Source organism: Vidua macroura, chromosome 27 (assembly GCF_024509145.1).
Source record: "Vidua macroura isolate BioBank_ID:100142 chromosome 27, ASM2450914v1, whole genome shotgun sequence".
Classification (NCBI taxonomy): Eukaryota; Metazoa; Chordata; class Aves; order Passeriformes; family Viduidae; genus Vidua; species Vidua macroura.
This window is the reverse complement of record NC_071597.1, coordinates 2,048,550-2,070,731: the sequence shown is the minus strand read 5'-3', so window position 1 is coordinate 2,070,731 and position 22,182 is coordinate 2,048,550. Positions and strand designations below refer to the sequence as shown.

At 70.4% G+C, this 22,182-nt stretch overlaps 3 protein-coding genes across 4 annotated transcripts; 1 reads left to right on the top strand and 2 right to left on the bottom strand.

The window, feature by feature from the left end:
• Nucleotides 1-311: 311 nt before the first annotated feature.
• Nucleotides 312-6,521, bottom strand: SAMD14 (sterile alpha motif domain containing 14). 2 transcript variants are annotated; one of them, XM_054000359.1, is made up of 10 exons: nt 6,397-6,521; nt 5,446-5,497; nt 3,907-4,064; nt 3,077-3,335; nt 2,918-3,005; nt 2,702-2,776; nt 2,457-2,613; nt 1,660-1,767; nt 1,431-1,586; nt 312-472 (listed from the first exon to the last, which is right to left on the bottom strand). In XM_054000359.1, the coding sequence occupies exons 2-10, from the start codon at nt 5,483-5,485 to the stop codon at nt 317-319; spliced, it is 1,197 nt and encodes a 398-aa protein (XP_053856334.1). In that variant the 5' UTR covers nt 5,486-5,497; nt 6,397-6,521; the 3' UTR covers nt 312-316. The 2 variants fall into 2 exon arrangements, with proteins under 2 accessions (XP_053856334.1, XP_053856336.1); XM_054000361.1 differs by having other exon boundaries at nt 3,907-4,043.
• Nucleotides 6,522-8,288: 1,767 nt separating this feature from the next.
• Nucleotides 8,289-16,826, bottom strand: PPP1R9B (protein phosphatase 1 regulatory subunit 9B). The gene is given in 11 exon segments (XM_054000358.1): nt 8,289-8,597; nt 9,892-9,988; nt 10,985-11,214; nt 11,545-11,598; nt 11,683-11,835; nt 11,928-12,063; nt 12,332-12,436; nt 12,511-12,631; nt 12,721-12,853; nt 15,336-15,954; nt 15,956-16,826. Coding segments are annotated over 11 exon segments (2,355 nt in total). The 5' UTR covers nt 16,609-16,826; the 3' UTR covers nt 8,289-8,543.
• Nucleotides 16,827-18,263: 1,437 nt separating this feature from the next.
• On the top strand, nt 18,264-21,876 carry SGCA (sarcoglycan alpha). The gene is made up of 9 exons (XM_054000272.1): nt 18,264-18,569; nt 19,074-19,223; nt 19,546-19,685; nt 19,761-19,839; nt 19,919-20,117; nt 20,244-20,406; nt 20,479-20,684; nt 20,841-20,867; nt 21,515-21,876. Exons 1-9 carry the CDS (start codon nt 18,530-18,532, stop codon nt 21,696-21,698), a joined length of 1,188 nt encoding a protein of 395 aa, XP_053856247.1. The 5' UTR covers nt 18,264-18,529; the 3' UTR covers nt 21,699-21,876.
• Nucleotides 21,877-22,182: the final 306 nt, after the last annotated feature.

Genomic DNA, 22,182 nt, shown 5'->3' with positions numbered 1-22,182 from the left:
CCCCGATTTGGGGGTGCCCGTGTGTAGGGGAGGGGGGGGGTCAGGTCACTCCCTGTCCCCTCCTGTGCCAGGGGTTACGGGGTGGGGAGGGGGCTGGGACCCCTCGGGGGTGGTGACAGGTGCGGGTGACAGGACGGGCTGGGGGTGTCCAGCCCCGGAGAGGGGCCCGGGGGGGTCCGGGCTGGGTGGGGAGGGGGCGGCTGGGGGGGGTGGGGGGCAGGTGCTGCTCCCCCCACCTGACCCCGCTCCGTGTGCTGGGGGGGGATGTGGGTGGCGAGGGGGTGCGGGGACCCCCCCCCCCCCCCCCGCCCCCGGTTCAGCTCCGCCGCTGCTCCTGGTCCTTCTTCTTCTGCTTCTCCCGCTGCTTCTCCGCCTTCTCGCGGGCCTTGCGCTCCCGCTCGGCCGCCAGGCTCAGCTCCTTCAGCCGCCGCTTGAGCACCGCGCGGTCCTGCGAGCTGCCCACGCCCAGCGCCTGCGGCAGCGCGGGCTGGCCACGGACACCCCCCGGACCCCCGGACACGGGGCCGGCCCCCCCCGGGACCCCCCCGGACAGCAGCTCCTTCCGTCCGTCCCTTGGGATCGATCCTTGGGATAGCCGGGCCTCCCGCCCCATGGAGCGGCCAGCCTGGCCAATGGGGTTTGGATCCCCATGGAAACCCCCTGTGGGGCACCCCGAACTCTCACAGACCTTCCTGCCCCATGGAATTGGGGCACCCCAAACCCTCCCAGACCTTCCTGCCCCATGGAAACCCCCTGTGGGGCACCCCGAACCCTCCCAGACCTTCCTGCCCCATGGAATTGGGGCACCCCAAACCCTCCCAGACCTTCCTGCCCCATGGAATCCCCCACTGGGGTACCCCGAACCCTCCCAGACCTTCCTGCCCCATGGAATTGGGGCACCCCGAATCCTCCCAGACCTTCCTGCCCCATGGAAACCGCCTTTGGGGCACCCCGAACCCTCCCAGGCCTTCCTGCCCCATGGAAACCCCCTTTGGGGTACCCCGAACCCTCCCAGACCTTCCTGCCCCATGGAATTGGGGCACCCCGAATCCTCCCAGACCTTCCTGCCCCATGGAATCCCCCACTGGAGTACCCCAAACCCTCCCAGACCTTCCTGCCCCATGGAATTGGGGCACCCCGAACCCTCCCAGACCTTCCTGCCCCATGGAATCCCCCAGTGGGGTACCCCAAACCCTCCCAGACCTTCCTGCCCCATGGAATCCCCCACTGGGGTACCCCGAACCCTCCCAGACCTTCCTGCCCCATGGAATTGGGTCACCCCGAATCCTCCCAGACCTTCCTGCCCCATGGAATTGGGGCACCCCAAACCCTCCCAGGCCTTCCTGCCCCACGGAACCCCCCACTGGAACACCCAGAACCTCTCGCCCTCCATCTTTTGGGGCCCCTGGAGCTCCCCCCCGGCCCCGCACCTTGAGCTTGGCCCCGTCGAGGTGCAGCAGGCGGGGCCCGTCCACGCCGCGCTCCGCGAATTCCCGCACGTAGCGCTCCAGGCCCAGGCTCTGCAGCCACTGCCCCACCTGGCCGCACGTCCAGCCCGCGGCCGCGCCCGCCGGCTCCTCCAGCAGCTGCGCACGGGGGTCAGCCGGGGGTCCCCCGGGACACCCCCGCGCCCCCCGCGCCCCCCCGCACCGCCCTCACCTCGTCCGAGGACTGGGACAGGGTGTGGTAGGGGTACGAGCACTTGGGGGGGCCGGGCAGGCGGGGGCTGGCGCTGGACGGCGGCGAATCCTCGCTCAGCTCGGAGTCCTGGGGCAGCGCGAGGGGCAGGGCTGGACCCACAGCGACCCCCAGAGCCACCGCAGAGCCCCCCAGTGACCCCAAGAGCCACCCCAGCGACCCTCAGAGCCCCCCAGAGCCACCGCAGAGCCCCCAGCGATCCTCAGAGCCACCCACAGCCCCCAGCGACCCTCAGAGCCACCCTACAGCCCCCAGCGACCCCCCAGAGCCACCCCAGCGACCCTCAGAGCCACCCCACAGCCCCCCAGTGACCCCCCAGAGCCACCCCACAGCCCCCAGTGACCCTCAGAGCCACCCCAGCGACCCTCAGAGCCACCCCACAGCCCCCCAGTGACCCCCCAGAGCCACCCCACAGCCCCCAGTGACCCTCAGAGCCACTCCAGTGACCCTCAGAGCCACCCCAGAGCCACCCCACACCCCCTGTGACCCCCCAGTTGGGCTGCCAGACCCCTCAGAGCGTTGATCCCCCTAAACCCTGACTCTATAGGGCTTTGGACACCCCCAATACCTGTCTTGGCTCTACAGGGCTTTGGCACCCCCACAAAGCCACCCTGACCCTATGGGGCTCCGAGTCCTCTCCCTGTTGTTACCTGACCCTACGGGGCTTTGTCCCCCTGTCCCCAGAGCTGGTGTCACCTCCTCTCCTAGAGCCACCGAGCTCCCTAGGGCCCCCCAGGCCCGTCCCCGCTGCCCCTCACCTGCGAGGCGGATTTGGCGGGGCTGAGCCCCTCGTGCCGGGGGGAGCCCGCGGGGGACGCGGAGCCGGGCGAGCCGGAGCCCCTGGCGCTGTCCGAGAACCAGGAGAAGGGCAGGAACGGGGACCCCGAGGGGCGGCCGGGCCCCTCCGCCGCCTCCCTAGGGACAGAGCAGTGTCAGGAGGTGTCCCCAGGTTGTGCCCAGGCTGTCCCCAGGTTGTCCCCCTGTCGCGGGTGGGGTCCCTCACCTGCTGCCCATGGACAGGCGGTTGCTGCTCTTCTCCTTGCGGCTCTTCCCGGAGGATGCCCGGCGCAGGGTCACCCTGGGGACAGGGGTGGTGACCTGAAGGCTGGGGCACCAGGACCCCCTCCATCCATCCGTCCGTCCGTCCGTCCATCCATCCATCCCCACAGCCCTCTGTCCCCTCCCCATCCCTCCCCCCCTGCCCAGGGCGAGCTCTCACCCCAAATCCAAGAACTTCCTCCGTGTTTTCTTATCGAGCCCCACGGTCGGGCTGGCGGGCGAGGGGGGGCTCATGTCCCGGCTGTCATCTGCAGGGGTGGCACCGGGCTGTCACCCACTGTCCCCCCGAGGCGTCCCCAGGGGGCTCGGGGGGTCTCACCTTCGCTGTGCTGCCGGGGCCGGGGGTCACAGCGGGCGAAGCCGGGGGAGCTGTCGGAGCTGGGGCAGGACTGGGGCGCGGGGGGGCTCGAGAGCCCCTCCTGGGACGGGGTGTTGGTGAGGGGCCGGTAGCGGCTGAGGGGGGGCGTGGGGGCCGGGGGGTCCCCCGGGCCAGGCCGTGCCACCCCCGGCTCGAAGGAGAAGCCATCGGTGCCGGAGAAGGGCGAGGGGGCCGGGGGGCTGCCCTCGCCCTCAGTGCCCTGCGGGGGCACGGGCAGGGGGGGTCAGACCCCTGCAGCCCCCCGGGACTGTCCCCTAGACCACCTTCCCTGCCCCCCAACATGGCATCCCCCAACCCCCTGGAGTCCTGGTGTCCCCTACCCCTGTGACACCCCCAGCCCTGGCATCCCCAGGATCCATGACACCCCTCTGACACCCCTGGGGGCTGCGGTGCCCCACGCCCCTCTGACACCCCCAGCCCTGGTGTCCCCCAAGTCTGTCCTTGAGGTCCCCAATCCCTGTGACACACCAGCCCCCGGTGTCCTCTGAGTCCATCCCTGAGGTCCCCAGTCCCCATGACCCCCCAGCCCTCAGTGTCCCCCAAGTCCATCCCTGAGGTCCCCCCATCCCTGTGACCCCCCAGCCCTCAGTGTCCCCTGAGTCCATCCCTGAGGTCCCCCAATCCCTGTGACCCCCCAGCCCTGGTGTCCCTCGACTCTATCCCTGAGGACCCCAATCCCTCTGACACCCCCAGCCCCCGGTGTCCCCTGAGTCCATCCCTGACGTCCCCAGTCCCTGTGACCCCCCCAGCCCCGGTGTCCCCCATCTCACCGCGGCCTCGGGCCCCTCGTCGCCCTCGGTGGAGCTGGCGCTGTCGCGCAGGCGGGAGCGCGAGGGCCGCTGGCGGCGGCCGCGGGCCAGGAGCCGGGCGCGGGCCTTGTGCAGGCTGCTGTCCAAGCGCGGCGTCTCTGGAACCACAGCGGTAAAATCTGGGAGTGAAAGAGAGACCGGGGCAGAGAGAGACGGACGGACGGACACCGGGATGGCGTGGGGTGGGGTGGAGGGGGAGAGAGCAGGGACGTGGGGGTGGACAGAGGGATGGACGAGGAGGGAGATTGGGTGGGTGGATGGATGGATGGATAATGGATGGATGGATGGATGGATGGGTGGATGGATGGATAATGGATGATGGATGATGGATGGATGATGGATGGATGATGGATGATGGATGGATGGATGGATAATGGATGATGGATGGATGGATGATGGATGGATGAGGGATGGATGGATGGATGGATGGATGGATGGATGGGTGGATGATGGATGGATGGATGGATGGATGGATGATGGATGGATGGATGGATGGATGGATGGATGATGGATGGATGAGGGAGGGATGGATGGATGGATGGATGGATGGATGATGGATGGATGGATGGATGGATGGATGGATGATGGATGGATGGATGATGGACGGATGGATGGATGGATGGATGATGGATGGATGGATGGATGGATGGACGATGGATGGATGGATGGATGGATGGATGAGGGATGGATGGATGGATGGATGGATGGATGGATGATGGATGGATGGATGGATGGATGGATGGATGGATGGATGGTGGATGGATCCATGGATGGATGGATGGACGAACGGACAGATGGGAGATGGAGGGAGGGATCAGCAGGGAGAAGGGGACAGGGAAGCATTGGAGGCAGGTGGACAGACAGGGAAGGCCAGCCCAGTGGAAAGGGGACAGAGGGACAGAGGGACAGGGACAGTGGGACAGGGCAGGAGAGTCAAAGGGCAGGTGGGTGGTCCCAGCACAGGAGGGGGCACAAGGAGAGGGGAGCATTGGGGACATGGGTGGGGCACCCCGGTGGGGCAGGACAGGGGACAGGGGGACAGAGAGAAGTGTTCAAAGAGATGGCCCAGCATGGGGACAGAGGAGTGGGGTGACCCTGAGGACAGAGTGTCCCCGTCACCCAGGAGGGACACGCTTTGCCCACGTCCCACTGGGATCCCCCCAATATCCCCACCCTGCCCTGACCCCTGTACCCCAACCCCACCCGAGGGGTGTCTCTGGGCCATGTCCCCTGCTGTGTCCCCAAGTCCCTGTCACGCCCTGCACACCCCTGTGCCTGTACCCCCATTCCCGTGAGCCCTGGACGTGTCCCCATGTCTTTGTCACCCGCACACCCCCGCGTGTGTCCCCATGTCCCCATCCCCACGCACATCCCTGTGTCCCCAAGCCCAGACACGGGAGGACACCGAGGGTGGGTGGGGACCCACGGGTGGCTCTGCACCCTCAGCACCCCTCGGGGGGGGGGGGTTCTGCACCCCCGGCCCCCCCCCCAGGAACTCACCAAAAACCTCGTCCGTGTCCTGCAGCTTGGAGACCGACATGGTGGGACAGGGCTGGGGACAGAGGGGACACTCAGGGGGAGGGACCAGCCCCTCTGTGCCTCCCCGTGTCCCGCGGGACGGGGGGCTGGGGACATCCTCTGCAGAGCGGCCGGGAAGGGGTTAAACCCCCCCCGCCCCCCGGTGCTCGGGGAATCTCGGGGAGGGGGGGGGGACCAGCCCTGGGAGGGGCCGGTACCGGCGGCGGGGCTGCACCGGGGATGCTGGACCGGGAATGGCGATCGGGGATGGGGCTGGACCGGGAATATCGAACCGAGGGGACGGGGCTGTCCCGGGGGAGAGGCAATACCGGGAACGTACCGGGGCTGTACCGGGGCTGTCCCGGGGGAGGGGCACTACCGGGAACGTACCGGGGCTGTACCGGGGCTGTCCCGGGGGAGGGGCACTACCGGGAACGTACCGGGGCTGTACCGGGGCTGTCCCGGGGGAGGGGCACTACCGGGAACGTACCGGGGCTGTACCGGGGCTGTCCCGGGGGAGGGGCACTACCGGGAACGTACCGGGGCTGTACCGGGGCTGTCCCGGGGGAGGGGCACTACCGGGAACGTACCGGGGCTGTACCGGGGCTGTCCCGGGGGAGGGGCACTACTGGGAACGTACCGGGGCTGTGCCGAGAGCTGTACCGGGGCTGTACCGGGACTGGAGCAGTACCGGGGCTGTATCGAGGCTGCACCGGGGGTTGTACCGGGGCTGGGGCTTTACCGGGGGCTGCGGCTGTACCGGGGATTGTACCGGGGCTGGAGATGTACCGGGGGCTGGGGCAGTACCGGGGCTGTACCGAGAGCTGTACCGGGGCTGTATCGATGCTGTACCGGGGGTTGTACCGGGGCTGGAGCTGTACCGGGGCCGCTGTCCAGGGGTGACGCCCTGCCCGCTCCCCCCTCCCCACTCACCCGCGCTCCTGGGGCATCCTGATCGCCCCCGGTCGCCTCCCGCCGGGCCGGGCCGGGGTCGGGGCCGGGCCGGTGGCGGGGCCGGGCCGGTGGGAGCGGAGGGCGCTGCCGAGCCGCCCCGCCGGGCCGGGGGCCGCGGGGGGGGGCACAGGAACCCGGAAACGGCGGGGGCGGCGGGGGGCGGGGTCTGCCCCGCCCGGAACGAGCCCGGTGCGGGGGGGGGGGGGGGGGGGACACCGGGACCCGAGGGACAGCGAACACACGCGGGGTGCTGAACGGACAGCGCCGGGGGGCACCGAGGGCACGGGGACACCGGGCACGGAGGGACACGCGGCGGTGCTGAAGGGACAGCGACCGGCGGGACACGGGCACGCCGGGCACGGCGCAGCGGTGCCACCCGCCCGCCGCAGCCTCCCCATCCTCCCCCAGTGCCCCCCAGCCCAGGGGCTCCTCCCTGTGCACCCCCACACCGCGCCCATCTCCCCCAGTGCCCTCCAGTCCTTCCCAACCCTCCCGGTGCCCCCCCATCCTGCCCACTCCCCTGTGGCCCCCCCCCCGACTTCTTCCCAGCCCTCCCAGTCCCCCCCCTCCCACCCAATCCTTCCCAGTGTTCCCAATTCTTCTCACCCTCCCCAGTGCCCCCCCCCCACCCCTTCCTACTCCTTGCCGTGACCCCAAATGATTCCCCACATTCCCCCCCCACCCTTCCCAGTCCCCCCGGTGCCCCCCCCCCCCCCGCCACGGCCCATCCGCCGGTAGAAGGGGGCGGAAGGGGGGGGTCGCGGTTGTGGGGCGGAGGGGGGGGGGGGGTCGCGGTTGTGGGGCGGGGGGCGCTGAGAGCGGGAGCGGTGCATACATAGGTACATTATATATAGTATATACACCCACAGGTACACGTGTGAGATTAAATAACCCCGGCCCCCCCCCCGGGGCTCGCGCTCCCCGGACACCCCCCCCTCTTAAATAGCCCCCTCCCCCCTCCCCAAGTGGCTCCAATCCAGTCGGACCCCCCAGCCCCGCCACATCCCCCCCACCCCCCCCCCGCCCCACGCGTCCCCCCCCCGCCTCCCCTTCCCAGTATAACCAGCTCTGGCTCCCAGTTGCCCCCACATCCAGTTACTGTCGGAGACTCGGGGGCGGGGGAGGGGGCAAAATAGAAATGAAAATTAAAGGGGTTCCCCCCGGGCCGAGAGGGCGGGACCCCCCCGCGCCGGCTGGGGGTGGCCGGAGGTCGGGGGGTGTCCCAACCCCAGAGAAATGCTGTGATTTTTGGGGGGGGGGGGGTGGTATTTACAGGCGAGGGTGTGGGAGCATCGCCCCCACCCCAGAGGGGACCCCCGTGTGTCCCCCCCCGGCCCGGGGAAGGCGAAAGCCCCGGGCTCGGGGGGGGGTGGGGGGGGCGTTGGCAGGGCCGGGGGCCAGCGGGGTGTCCCCGCAAAGGGGTGCCAGGCAGCCCCCCCTTCCCGGGGGGGGGGCAGTGGGGCTGGTGCCCCCCCATCCCCTGCGGGCTTGGCAAAGGCTCGGGGGTCCCCCCCTGCCCGGCGATGGTGGCACTGAGAGGGGGAAGGGGGGGACATTTGGGGTCCCCCCCCATGGCGATGCTCCCGGGGTCGCCTCCATGTGGGGCTGGGGGTGAGTCCGTGGGGGGGGGGGCCAAAGGCCACCGGGCCCCCCCCGTCCGTGCTCCAGCGAGTCCCAAGAGAAGGAGCTGGCTCTGGGGGGGCTTCCAGGGTCCCCCCCCAGCATGGCTCGCATTTGGGGTGGGGGGGGGGACATTGTCCCGTGTCCCCTCCCCCCAGCGTCCAGCCAGGCGCCAGCTGTGTCCGGGGGCGGGGGGGGGGGGGGTCACGTCGAGGGGAGGGGGAGGCCTGGGGGGGGGCGTCGCGCCCCCCCCCGCCGGTCCATCACGTCACCACGAGACTCACACTGGACACAGACACGAACGCGGGGTGTCCCCCCCCCGAACCCCCCCGCTGTCTGTGCCCCCGTGGGGGGGGTGGGGGGCACCAGGAGGCCTTGGCGGGGTCTCACATCCCCCCCCCCCCCACCCCGGGGAAGGGCTGGGAAGGGGAGGGGGCAGGGCCGGGGTTGGGGGAAGAGGGGACCCCCCCCCCCCCCACCCAGGATCGCTGCGGTTTGAGGGTGGTTTAGGTCGGGTTGGAATTTTTCAAAGTCTGCAGCTTGGCCTCCAGTTCGGAGATCTGAAAAACAGCAAAGGGGACAGGTCTCAGCGGGGGGGGCCGGGGGGGGGGGGACACACCGGGGTGGGGGGGACACGGGGACACGCATGGGGACGTGGGACACCAGGGGAGGGGACACAGCCATGGGGACAGGGAGATGGGGGGGACGGATGGGACAAGGGGCAGGACATGGGGGGGACGAGGGGCGTGGAGGGCGGGGGGTGGCACAGGGGGGACAGGGAACACAGGGACGGGGAACAGGGATGGGACACGGGGGACAGGGGCGACTGAGGGACACGTGGGGGGCAGACTGGGGACACAGGGGTGACCGGGGGACACACTGGGGGACACACTGGGGTGACTGGGGGGCACACTGGGGTGACTGGGGGGACACGGAGGTAACTGGGGGCACACTGGGGTGACTGGGGGGGCACGGAGGTAACTGGGGGCACACTGGGGTGACTGGGGGCACACTGGGGGGTGACTGGGGGCACACAGGGGTGACTGGGGGGCACACGGGGGGCACAGGGATGGGTTGGGATGGGGAGGGGGCTGCTGGCAGGTGCTGGGTGAGTCTCTGTGAGATGCCAGGGGACATTTTGGGGGTGATGGAGGTGGCTGAGGTGGGGGGGGGGGGGGCTCTGCTGGGTGTTGGGGACCTCCCCACTGTGCCCTGGTGCCCCCCGGGCCGGGCAGGACCGGCCCCCTCCCCTGTGACCCCCCCCGGGCGGGATCCTTTGGGATCCGGTGGCCGCGGGGGATCCGCCGTGCCCCGCACGGCCCCGGCCCCGCGCTGGGGCCGCCGCAGGACCCGCGGGTCCGTGGGGGGATCCAGCATGACCAGCATGGGATCCCAACGGGAGCGCGCCGGGCCCCGCGCCCGGCGCCGGTCACCGGGATCCCGCGGATCCCCCGCGCGCCGCCGGGATCCACGGCCCGGGGAGATCCCTCTCGCCCCCTTAGGGGATGTCAGGCCCCAGAGCTGGAGCCCGGGCAGATCCGCTGCAATCCAGAGCGGGATCCAGGGCGCCCGAGCAGATCCCGAGCAGATCCCGAGCGATCCGGCGGCGGGAGCAGGGTCCGGTGGGAGCAGATCCCCCACGATCCGGCGTGGGATCCGTGGCTCAGTCCGGAGGGAGCCGGCGCCCCGCGGAGCTCCGGGGCCACCCGGCGGGGTCCGGCGGCCGAGCAGATCCCCGGGATCCATCGCTGGCGCGGCGGGAGCGGCGGGGCCGGGCCGGGCGGGGCCGGGCGGGGCCGGGCGGGGCCGGGCGGGGGGTCAGGGACATCCCGCGTCCCGGCGCCCCGTGCCCACCTTCTCCTGCAGCTTCTCCATCTCCTCCTTGTGCGCCAGCTCCGACTCCTCCAGCACCCGCCGCTGCGCCGTCTCCTTCTTCAGGAACTCGATCTCCCTGTGGGGACCCGCAGGGTGGGTGCACGTCCCCACAGCCAGGGGACGTCCCAGGGGGACCCCGGGGTTTGGGTGCCAGGGCAGGACCCTGCTGGGCGGGTTGTGGTGCCCGGGGATCTCCCGGAGGATGGGCCACGCTCAGGAAGGAGCTGGTGCCCCACGGATCACGGGAGGGTTGGGCTCGGGAGGGAGCTCAAAGCTCATCCTTGGGCAGGGAGACTGGCCCAGGGTGCTCCAAGATGGATCCAGGCCACGGGGAAGGTCCCTGCCGGTGGACAAAGGGTGCCCAGAAGGATTTGGTGCCCCAGGGACGGGTCTGAGTCAAGGGGAAGGAGTTGGTTCCCCAGGGGTGAGCCCACGCCCAGGGAAGATCCGTGCCCGGAGCCAGAGGGTGCCCAGGGAGGATTTGGCACCTCAGGGAGGTGTCCCTGCCCGAAGGATGGTCCCTGCCCAGGGACAGAGGGTGCCACGGAGGGGTCAGAGCCCCTGGAGGTTCCACACCAAGGGCACAGGGACAGGGGCTGCCCGGGGAGGATCTGGTGTCCAGGGATGGACCCATGGCCCAGGGATGGACACACGGCCAGGGGATGGACACACGGCCAGGGATGGACCCATGGCCAGGGGATGGACACACAGCCAGGGGATGGACACATGGCCAGGGATGGACACACGGCCAGGGATGGACACACAGCCAGGGATGGACACAAAGCCAGGGGATGGACACACAGCCAGGGATGGACCCATGGCCAAAGGATGGACCCATGGCCAGGGGATGGACACACGGCCAGGGATGGACCGATGGCCAGGGGATGGACTCACAACCCAGGGATGGACACACAACCCAGGGATGGACACACGGCCAGGGGATGGACCCATGGCCAGGGGATGGCTCGGGCCACTGGCACGGTCTGTGCCCAGGGACAGGGGTGCCCAGGGCGGGGGTGGGACACCGTGGGGACGCGTTCTTTCCCGAGGGGACATCGGGAGCTGCCCTCACTTCTGCTGGTACTCCTTGATGAGCCGCTTGGCCTTGCTGTACTTGCGCTCCAGGGTCTGGTACTGGGCCTGGGTCTCCTTGAGGTGCTCGTCCACGGCCTGGCACAGGTTCTGCGCCTCCATCCAGTACCCCTCCAGCTTCTCCATGCGCTCCTTGTTCTCCTCCACGCTCTGCTCCAGCTGGGCCTTCTCGGCCCTCCAGCGCGCCTTCTCCTGCTCCAGGCACTGCAGCTGGGGACAACGGTGTCACCACGGGGTGTGGCACAGCCAGGGAGCGGGGTGGGACACGGCACAGCCAGGGGATGGGACACGGCACAGCCAGGGGATGGGACATGGCACAGCCAGGGGATGGGACACGGCACAGCCAGGGGATGGGACATGGCACAGCCAGGGGATGGGACACGGCATGGTGCAGCATGACATGGCACAGCCGGGTGACAGGCAGGACACGGCAGGACGTGGAATGGCCCATGCAGGGCAGGTGGAGAAGGACATTGAGGGTGCCAGGGCAGCTGTCAGGGTGTCCCCCCCACCCCCGGGCAGCCAGGACCCCCCCCTCACCTTCCTCTTGAGCTGCTGGATCTCAGCCTCGGTCACGGCGTGTTTGATCTGGAGCTGTGGGAGAGCCGGGGTGGGCACGGGGTGGGCACAGCCCCCCCCCGGGCGGGCACCCCCTGCCCTCTCCCAGCCCCTCCTCACCTCCTTGAACTTGTGCACCAGCTTCTCGGGGTCCATCTCCACGGGGGACAGCGTGTCCTCGTTCTCGGCCAGCTCGAACACCTCGATGGCCATCTCCCCGCTGGGGAACATGGGGCTCATCTCCTCCTCCTCGTCCGTGGCGTACTCCCCGGTCTGCGGCGGGCACGGGGCGGGGTTGGCACCTGGGGGTCCCCACCGTGCCACCCCCGGCCCGTGTCCCCCGCCGGGCAGCGCTGTCCCCTCACCTCCTCGTCGTCCTCGGTGTACTGGGTGTAGCGCTGCTCCATCATCTCCCGCTGCCACCGCTCCTGCTCCAGCGTCTGCTGGATCAGCTGCGCCACCTCGCTCTGCTCGCCCGGCTTCTCCCGCCCGATCAGGAACCTGGGGGGGCACCGCGGCTCAGCGGGGACACCCGTGGGGGCACAGCCAGGGGACAGCCCTGCAGCTCTCTCCCTGCAGCCCTCTCGGGTTCAGGGGGTGTTGGAGGGCAGGGGATGAGTTGGGAGCACTTTGGGGGGCATCAGGGCGGCACTCTGGGGGGACACAGGGGACTCTGGGGGGACGGGCTGTGGGGCAGGGATCCCCGGGGGTTCAGTACGGCCCGGGGGGGGGTCTCGGGGCTCCCACCCCACCACGGCTCGGCTCGTACCGGACACGGCCCTTGGTGTTCCTGAGCACGGAGGCGGCGAAGCTCTGCGTGACCCCCACCAGGCTGGTGCCGTCCACCTCCACGATCAGGTCGTTCACCTGGATCCTGGGGACAAGGGCGCGGTCACAGCCCCTGGCCAGCTCCAGGCCAGCCCCGGCCCCGCTGCCCCCCAGCCGTACCTGCCGTCGCGGTGGGCTGCCCCCCCTTCCGTCACGGTCTTGACGAAGATTCCCAGCTTTTCCAGGCCCATGTCGGCCCCCGCGCCCATCCCGATGATGCTGATCCCGAGCCCTTCCGAGTCTGCGGGGACACAGAGCCGTGTCCCGCCGGGGGTGGCACCTCCAGGGCAACGCGGGGCACCCGGGGGGCGCTTTGGGGGCAGGACCCACCTTTCTCCAGCTCCACGGGGAAGAGGTCGAGCCTCTCCACCCTCTTCTCCAGCTCGTACTCGGCCGAGGCCGCCATGGGATCCACGTCCTCATTCCGGCGGTCGTAATCCTCGTTGGAGTAAGTGCTGAACACCTGGGGAGGACGAGGGGGGGCTCAGCCAGGGGGGAAAACCCCACAGGTGCCCCCCCAGGAACGCTGGGGTGGGATTGAGCCCGTGGGACCCCAGAGAACCCCGGCCCCAAATCGTGCCATGGAGCGGGGGGAAGGACAAAGGGGTTGAGGGTGGCTCTGGGACAGGGGATGGTGCCTGGACACCCTAAACCCTCCCTGGCCGAGCTGGGCTGGGCCACCAGGCTGCTGTCCCCGGGCTGGTGCCATGCCCTGCTCCCTGGGGGCTGTCGGGGAGGGGCTGGCTGGGCCTGGCAGATGTCCCTGGAGGGGCCCCGGCCCCTCGGTGCCGCCGGAGCGAGTGGATTAGGGACAGCGCGCGGGATAAAGCCTGGCCACAAAGGGCATTAGGGCTGAGCGTCAGGGGACAAAGCCCGGTGACACCCACGGACGGGCAGGACCCGCCCGTGTGGCACCCAGGGGTGACAGGGAGGAGCAGGGCAGGGGACAGAGCGATGTCCCCCTGGCCACAGGAAGTCCCTGGGGGGATGTGGGGGTCCCCTGCTGTGCCCCCCCCCATCCTGTCCCTGGCTCCTAGGGGATTCGGGATGCGGTGGGGGGGCCTGCAGTGGGGAAAGAACTGCAATGTGCCCCCAGTGCTGGGCTGGGCGGGGGTCCCCAGTGTCACCCACCCCCTCCCACAGTGGGTTTGGGGGGTTCAGCATCACCCGGGCAGGGGTCTGGGGTGCTCTAACACCTGGGTGTCCACCCCACCCACCCCCACCTGCCCCCCCCGCCCCCAGCTGAGAGGCTTTGGGTTGAGCAGAGCACCCCAAAACCCCCATCCTTGGGGTGAGCAGAGCACCTCAAAACCCTCATCCATGGGGTGAGCAGAGCACCCCAAAACCCCATCCTTGGGGTGGGTAAAGCACCCCAAAAACCCTATCCATGAGGTGAGTAGAGCACCCTAAAAACCCCATCCTTGGGGTGGGTAAAGCACCCCAAAACTTCCATCCTTGGGGTGAGCAGAGCACCCCAAAACCCCATCTATGGCGTGAGTAAAGCACCCAAAAACCCCCATCCTTGGGGTGAGTAGAGCACCTCATAAACCTCATCCATGGGGTGAGCAGAGCACCCTAAAACCCCATCCATGGGGTGAGTAAAGCACCCCAAAACTCCCATCCTTGGGGTGAGTAGAGCACCTCATAAACCTCATCCATGGGGTGAGCAGAGCACCCTAAAACCCCATCCATGGGGTGAGTAAAGCACCCCAAAACTCCCATCCTTGGGGTGAGCAGAGCACCCCAAAAACCCCATCCACGGCCAGGGCACCTTCCCCAGGGCTGGGCTGGCTGCATCCCACGGGACCAAGGCCCCCCTCAGCACGCAGCCCCCCAGCTCACGGCCACCACTGTCCCCCGGCCGGGCCACGGCAGTGGCTGTCCCCCGTCCCAGGTGGGGCCACCCACCCGCTCTGACTCAGAGCCAGAATATAGGCCGGGCTCTAAAAATAACCCGGCTCCGGCACAAAGCAACCGCTGCTCCTGCGGTCGGGGGGATCCGTGCCGGAGGGAACACCCCGAAATAGCTGCAGGGTCCCTTTATCCCCCCCCCCCCCCCGCATCCCGGGTGGAGACCCCGAACCCCGCAGGATCCCTGCCGGGAGCGGGGGGGTGCTGCCGCCCACCCGGCCACGCTGCCGAGGCACTTCCCCTTCCTCCTCTTCCTCCCCTTCCTCCCCTGCCTCCACTTCCCGAAACCGTCCTGGGCGCGGGGTTGGGCACACGGGGGGGGCGCATCCCCCCCTCCCCACATCGTCACTTGTCCCCAGCGACCCCCGGGCAGGGAGGAGCCCCGGCCCCGGGGGTTCCCCCAGCCCCTCACACCGGGGGATTTCGGGCATCCCCACCCAAAATATGGAGCGGTTTTAGCCCGGCCTGGGCACGACACGGGGCGGGGGGGTTGGCACTGGGTGTTGTGCCTGGCCCACCACAGCGGGTCCCGGTGCCACCTGTCCCCACCACACCGGCCCTGGGGGGGTCCAGGAATGGCCGTTCATTAACCAGCTCATTAGCCAGGCCCAGGCCCTGCTTCCCGCAGCACAGGGACAGGGACAGGGACAGGGACAGGGACAGGGACAGGCAGCCCTGTCCCATGAGGGGCACAGGGCATGAGGACACAGACCCCCAGCCCCTTTTTCTGTCCCTGCCAAAGGGGTGATTTTGTGGGGGCCACACACCCCAGTCTGGGCTGCCCATCATCCTGGGGCACCCCTCATCCTGGTACCCTTCATCCTGTGGTGCCCCTCACCCTGGTACCCCTCATCCTGTGGCACCCCTCATCTTGGGGCACCCCTCACCCTGGGGCACCCCTCATCCTGGGGCACCCCTCACCCTGGGGCACCCCTCATCCTGGGGCACCCCTCATCTTGGGGCACCCCTCACCCTGGGGTACCCCTCATCCTGGTACCCCCCACCCTGGGTGCCCTCCCTCCCTCCAGGCTCACCTGGATGGGGGCCGTGCTGAACTGGATCTTGCGGTTGGGGACGGGCTCCTCTTCCTCGGAGAGCCCCGGGATCTCCACGCAGCCCGACTCGGGCTCGTACAGCCCTTCGGCCTCCTCCTCCTCCTCCAGCCCGCTGCCCCCCGAGTCCTCCCCGAGCCCGCTGTAGGCACTTATGTCCACCAGGTCCGCCTCGGAGAAGTCCTCCTTCTTGGCCTCCTCGGAGCCATCGCCCTCCTCCGCCCGCTCGCCCTTGACGCCCTCCTCGCCCGCGGCCGCCCCCGAGCCCCCGTCCGGCCGGGGGGCTGCGGCCGCCGGACCCTCGTCCCCTTTGGCCGGTTGGGGCGCGGGCACCGCTTCACCCACCGCCGCCGCCGCCTCCTCCTCCTCCTCCTCGCCCTCTCCGCTCTCCTCCACCTCCACGGGCTTGATCTTGCAGACCTCCTGCACCCTTGGCGCGGCCGCCTCCTTCTCCACCGGCCGCCCGCTCTTCCCGGCCGCCTTCTCCTCGTCCTGCGGCCGGGCACGTGCCGGGGCGGCGTGGCCATCGCCCGGGCGCGCGGCCTCGAACACCCTGGGCCGCTTGGCCACCACCTTGGCGTTGAGCGGCGCGGCCGCCCGGCCCCTGCGCCTTGTGCAGGTTGTTCCTCAGGTCGGCCTTCTCGAAGACGGCGCTGAGCTGGCTCACGGTGGGCGACACGGCGTCGGCGTCCAGCTTGTCCAGGGACTCGGTGCTGCCGTTGAACCTCACCACCACGTCCAGCTTGCGGTCCTGGAAGCCGGCGCGCTCCTTGCGCAGCAGCAGCTTGGTGGTGGTGGCCTTCTCCTGCGGGCTCCTCTCGAAGATCTTGCGGGTCTCCTGCAGCTTGGAGAAGGGTTTGTCGGGCTTGGAGTCGAAGCGGCTGACGCGCTCCGAGACGCTGGTGCCCAGCTTGAGGAGGCTGCCCTGGTCCACGCCATCGCCGAGGCTGCCGGCGCGGGGCAGGGACAGGCGCACCGGCTTCTCCTTGGCCTTGGCCAGGTCGCAGGCGCCCTCGGGGCCGGGCGCCGTCCCCATCTGCAGGAACATGTTCTTGATCCGATGCACGTTGGAGCCATACTTCTTCCCGCGGCTCTTCTTGCCGTCCTCGCCATCGGCCTCCTTTGTGGGCGCCAGGGCCTGGATGGTGGCCTCGTAGGCGTTCCGGTGCGGGGACGCGCTGCGCAGCCCCCCGGCCCCCGCCGCGCCCCCGGCCGAGGGGGCCCCCCCGGCCCCGCCGGCCTCGGTCCTCAGCATGGTCCCGGCGCCCGCATCGCTCGCCGCCACCGCCGCCGCTGCCCCCGGGCCCCGCGCCCGCTACCGCTCCATGGGCGGGGGGCTGTGCCGGGGGGGGGCTGTGCCGGGGGGCAGCGCTGCCCCGGCCCGGTCAGGCCATGGCCATCCCGCGGGCCCCTCCGCCGCGGCGCTTCTTCCTTCCTGCCTTCCTTCCTTCCTCCCCGCTCCTCCTCCTCCTCCTCTTCCCCTTTCTGCGCGCCGGTGATGGAGCCGCCGCCGCCGCCGCCGCCGCCGCCGCCGCGCTCTGCCCGCCCCGCTGCCCGCAGAGCCCTCTGGGTCTGAGCAGCGCTCGCTCTTCCTCTTCCTCAGCCGCGCTTCGGCCTCAGCGCCGCCGCCGCCGCCGCAGCCCGGCCATGGGGACCCCCCGCGCGTCCCCTGCGGTCCCCTCCCCACGCCCGCACCGGGGTCCCCTCCCTGCGGCGGGGCCCCCCCGGCAACCGCGCTGTGCAGTGTGGGGCCCCCCCCCCAAACGCCGGCTCGGCCGCTGGTGCCACCCCCCCAGCTCTGTCCCCGCGTGTCCCCCCCCCCCCCCCCCAGTTCTTGTCCCCACGTCCCCCTCCCCAGATCTGTCCCCCTGTGTTCCCCCAGCTCTGTCCCCGCCCCCCGCGTTCTGTCCCCATCTCTCCCGCAGCTCTGTCCCCGTGTCCCCTCAGTCTCGTCCCCGCACCCCCCAAAATTTGTACCCACCCCCCCCCCCCGATCTGTCCCTGCGTCTCCCCATCCTGTCCCCACATCATCCCCCATCCTTCCCTCACATCCCCCCGGCTTCGTCCCCATGTCCCCCCATCCTGTCCCCATATCGCCCCCCGAGTTTGTACCCACCCCCCCCCCCCCGCCGCGTTATCCCCTTGTCCCCCCCAGTTTGTCCCCCCGTCCCCCCATCCTGTCCCTGTGCCCCTTCCAGCTCTGTCCCCGTGTCCCCGCTCCCGTCCGTGTCCCCTCGGTTTTACCCACTTGTCCCCTCCCCACGCCCAAAGCCCCCCCCGGCCGCGGGTGTCCCTCGGTGTCCCCACAGGACCCCGATGTCCCCCTCAACCCCTCGGGGGGTGCAGCACATCCCCCGGCAGTGCCAGTCTGTGGTGGCGGGAGGGGACACTGTGACAAGGGCCCGGACTGGTGGGGACAGTGCGGCCCCCCCCTTTTCTGCACGGCCGGGGGGTATTTGCGGGGGGGGGGGGGTTATTTGCGTTTTTTGTCTTCCCACTGGGTGCCTGAGGGCGAGGGGGGCAGACCCGACCCCCGTGGCCGTGTTGGGGTCCCTGCTGCGCGGGGTGGGGGGGACAGGGGACACCCCCGGTCCCCAGCGTGGGAGGCGCACGGGCAGCAGGACCCTGCAGATCTGTGATTGTCCCCTCCCCGTGTCACCCGAGGCACCTCCGGCCCTTTGTGCGTGACGAGGCGTGACGCGACACGGGGGGGCGGGGGGGGCGGCCCCCCCACGACCACCCCCTCCCCTCCCCTTCCCCTTCCGCCGCTGCCATCGCCCCCACCCCCGCAGGTCCCCGTCGCTGCCACCCCGCGCTGTCCCAGCGCCCTCCGCTCGTGTCACCGTCCTCACGCAGCGCCGTGTCCGCCCCCGGGCGCGCACACGCGTGTTCCCGTCTCGCTGGTGGCCATGCCGGGGGGCCCTCGCCTGTCCCCTGGTGTCCCCAAGTGTCCCCCCCGCCGCCACCCCGCTACCCCCCGAGCGGGGGCGCTGGGACAAGCCCGCCCTGGGGACACCTCGGGGACCCTCCGGGGGACACGGGAGCCCCTCGGAGCGCCGTGCCTTGGTGACAGGAGGAGGCGGTGGAGGGGTGTCCCCTGTGGGACCCCCCCGCGGGCCCCCCCGGCCCCGCTGCCTCCGTCAATCAGCGCTGGCCCCGCTCCCGGCGCCGGGAACATGGAGGGCCCCGAGCTGCTCCGGCTCTGGGTGCTGGCAGGCGAGTGACAGCCCTGTCACCCCCGGGGGACACGGCCGGGCCTGGGGGGCGGACGGGAGGGGGGACCCCAAACTGGGGGGGGACACAGGGGGTGCAGAGGGGGAGGACGGGGGGAGGGGGAAGGGGCTGGGACATGCCAGAGCTAAAAAAAGCCACCGTGTGTCCCGGGTGCCAGCGGGGGACAATGAGTGGGACTTCTGTGTGACAGCCAGGGCCAGGGAAGGTGCTGGGGCCATCCTGCCCTTGTCCCCATCCTGCCCTTGTCCCCATCCCATCCTGTCCCCTGCCCTGTCCCAGCCCTGACCCCGTTCTGTCCCTGTCCCCACCCCCTCCTAAACATCCTCCCGCTCTGCCTGGGGACACCTGGCACGGCGGGGACACCTGGCATTGCAGGGACACGGTCCTGTCCCTGTGAGAGTCCCAGGGGTCTGTGGGCACTGGGGAAACTGAGGCAGGGAGGGGCCGTGCTCCCAGCCCTGGCTCCAGCCCCGTGTGTGGCCACAGCCCTGGCCCTGGGGGTGTCCCTGGCCACCGTCCCCGACCACCACGTCCTCCCCGACCTCCGCGTCTCCGCCGAGACCGGAGCCATCTTCGTCCACGAGCTGGAGCGGGAGCCGTTCCTGGAGGCCTTCAGCGGCAGCGAGGATGACGATGGTGAGGGCCAGCCTGAAGGGCTGGGAATGGCAAAAGGGGGGCCACTGGCCAATGGTCCCCTCCAGGATCACCCCAGCTGGGCTGTCCGTCTGTCCATCCATCCCCCCCCTCCACCCTCCACCCTTTTGGGGCTCCCCCAGCACCGCCCCACTGCCTTGGTGTCCCCCCCCGAGGGGTCCCCTCTATCTGGGGTCGCAGCTCCGACCTGGGAGCAACACCCCCAGGGACGACCCCTTTGTGGGGACCAGCTGGATGGGGCGGTGGGCGGGGGGGGGGGGCACAGCTGGCGGTGCCCGTGCCCACCCCCCGCGTGTCCCCGCAGCCCCCGTGACCTTCCGTGCCCACCTGCGGGGCCGCCCGGACCTGCCGCGGTGGCTGCGCTTCGCCCAGCGGGGCCCCGGCCAGCCCGGCTTCCTGTACGGCTGCCCACTGACCCCCGAGCTGGGCACCCACAGCGTCCAGGTACGGCCCCCGCCGCTCTTGGGGTGGCCCACGAGCGGGGCTGGCCCATCCCAGGTGTCCCCTCTGTCCCCTCAGGTGCTGGCCTACAACCGTCACACCTTCGCCACCGCGTCCCAGCGCCTGCTCATCAGCGTCACCCCCCGCCCCAGGTACGGCCCGAGCGCCCCGAACCGCCCGGGATGGCCCCGCCACGGCCGCGGCGTGTCCCCCACGCGTGCCACCTGTCCCCGCAGGTGGGGACGCGCCCTTCCAGGCCGAGTTCCTGGTGGGGAACAGGGACGTGGAGGAGCTGCTGCCCGAGGCGGCGCGGGAGATGTTCCTGCAGGCCTCGGCCGGGCTCTGGGAGCGCGGGGACCTGCACGTCATCAATGTCACCTCCGCCCTGGACCGCGGCGGCCGCGTCCCGCTGCCCATCGAGGGCCGCAGGGAGGGGTACGGGCAGGGCTGGGGGGTGGGGGTGGCCCCGGGGACATCCTCGGCCTCCCCGCGGGGCTTTTGGGGTCACCTCCCAGCGGGGTCTCCTCACCGTGGCTGCCTTTGGGGTCACCTGCCGCGCAGGGTGTACGTCCAGGTGGGCTCCCACAGCCCCTTCTCGCCGTGCCTGGCGTCGGCCGTGTCCCCGCAGAGCCGCTCCCGCTGTCACCGCGGCCAGCGTCCCCTCGCCTCCTGCTACGACACCTTCGCCCCCCACTTCTCCATCCGCTGGTGCAACCTCACCCTGGTGAGACCCCCGTGGTGTCCCCCCGTGTCCCCAGAGACCCCCCAGCCCCTCCTCACGCCCCCTCCCCTGCAGCTGCAGGTCGGGCCCAGCCCCACCACGCCGGGGCCGGTGTGGGGGTCCGGGGTGCTGGAGGAGGGGGGCGGTTTCGAGCCGCCCACCGAGGTCGCCCCCCGGGAGCTGCTGCCCGCCTTCCTGGTGACGCTGCTGGTGCCGCTGGCGGTGGCCGCGCTGCTGTGCCTGCTCCTGGGCCACCTCATGTGCTGCCGCAGGGAGGGAGTGTGAGTCGGGGGGTCCCCCCCCACTCTGCCAGGGCGCGGGGACCCCGGCCCGGGTGTCCCTTCCCCGACCCTTGTGACAACCGGGACAACCCGGGGGTGGTGAGAGCCCTTCTCACCGTAATTATCGGGTTTTCCCCTTTTTCTTCTGTTTTGTAGGGAAAAACGGGACTTGCAGACGTCTGAGTGAGTCCTGCTTGAGCTGTGGGGGCGCTGGGGGTTGCTTTGGGGGCGCTGCTTGTGGGGGCTGCTTTGGGGGGGGTTTCTTCCAGCCAAGCGTGGGGACAGAGCTGGGCAGGAAAAGGGGACAGGGAGCAAGCGGCTCTTTGGGGGTGGCCCTGGAGCCTAAAGGTCCCCCCACCCCAAAGGGGCCCCTCCAGCCCTCTCCTGCCCTCCCCACCCCTTGGACCCCCCAAAAGCCCTCTCAGATATGGGGTGGGGGCACAAGGAGCTGCTTCACTTCTGTGACAGCCTCTGAGAGACCCCGGGCAGGGAGGAGACCCCAAAGATGAGGGGCAGACCCCAGGAACGACACACAAACCCCAATGATGGGGTTCAGCCCTCCCTTTTGGGGTGCAGACCCCAATAAAGATCGGGTGCAGACCCCAAGAAAGGCATTCAAACCCCGCTGAAGGGTGAGCAGACCCCCGTGACGGGGAGCAGGCCCCAGTGACGGGGTGCAGACCCTCGTTTTGGGGTGAAGATCCCAATTTTTGGGGCGCACGCCCAAACGCCGGCCTCGCTGGCCCCACTGACGGGATAGGGACCCCAGGGAGGGGTTCCCCAGGGGGTGCTGCTGGCAGCCCGGGCTGCATCCCGCGCTGTCCCCGCAGCATCCAGCTGGTCCATCACAGCTCCATCCTCGGGGACACGCGCGAGCTGCGGCTCATGGCCGGCAGCCGGGACGTGCCCCGGCCGCTCTCCACGCTGCCCATGTTCAACGTCCGCACGGGCCAGCGCACCAACCCCATGGCCAGCGCTCGCCACGGGGCCCGCGCCCCGCTGCTCCCGCACTGAGGGGACACCCGCGCCGCGGGGACAACGCCAGCGCAGCGCGTCCGGGTGGCTTTGGGGGGGACAAAACGCCGGCAGCGGCAGGAGGAGTCGCGGGTCCGGCCGGGCTCTGCCCGGAGGATTCGGGGTGTCCCCGCTTTAGGGTGAGTTTTGGTGGATAAATTGAGTCTTCAGTGACGAAGTGAGGCTTCTGCGCTTTATTTACGGGGTAGGTTTGGGGGTGCTCAGCCACGACCCCCCCATCAAAACTCGCAACCCCCCACAAGGGCTAGGGTGACTCCGAGTGACCCCCCCCAGCCCCATAGGGGGACAGGGGAGCGGGATGGGGCCGAGGATTGGGACCAAGGGGGGGACACACTCCCAGAGCCCCGCGATGACCCCCCAAATCCCCCCCCCCCCCAGCTCACCTGGCTGTCCGTGTCCGCCTGGGTCCCACCCGGAGCCCCCGAGGGCTCGGCGCGCTCCGCTCAGAGCCGGCCATCCATCC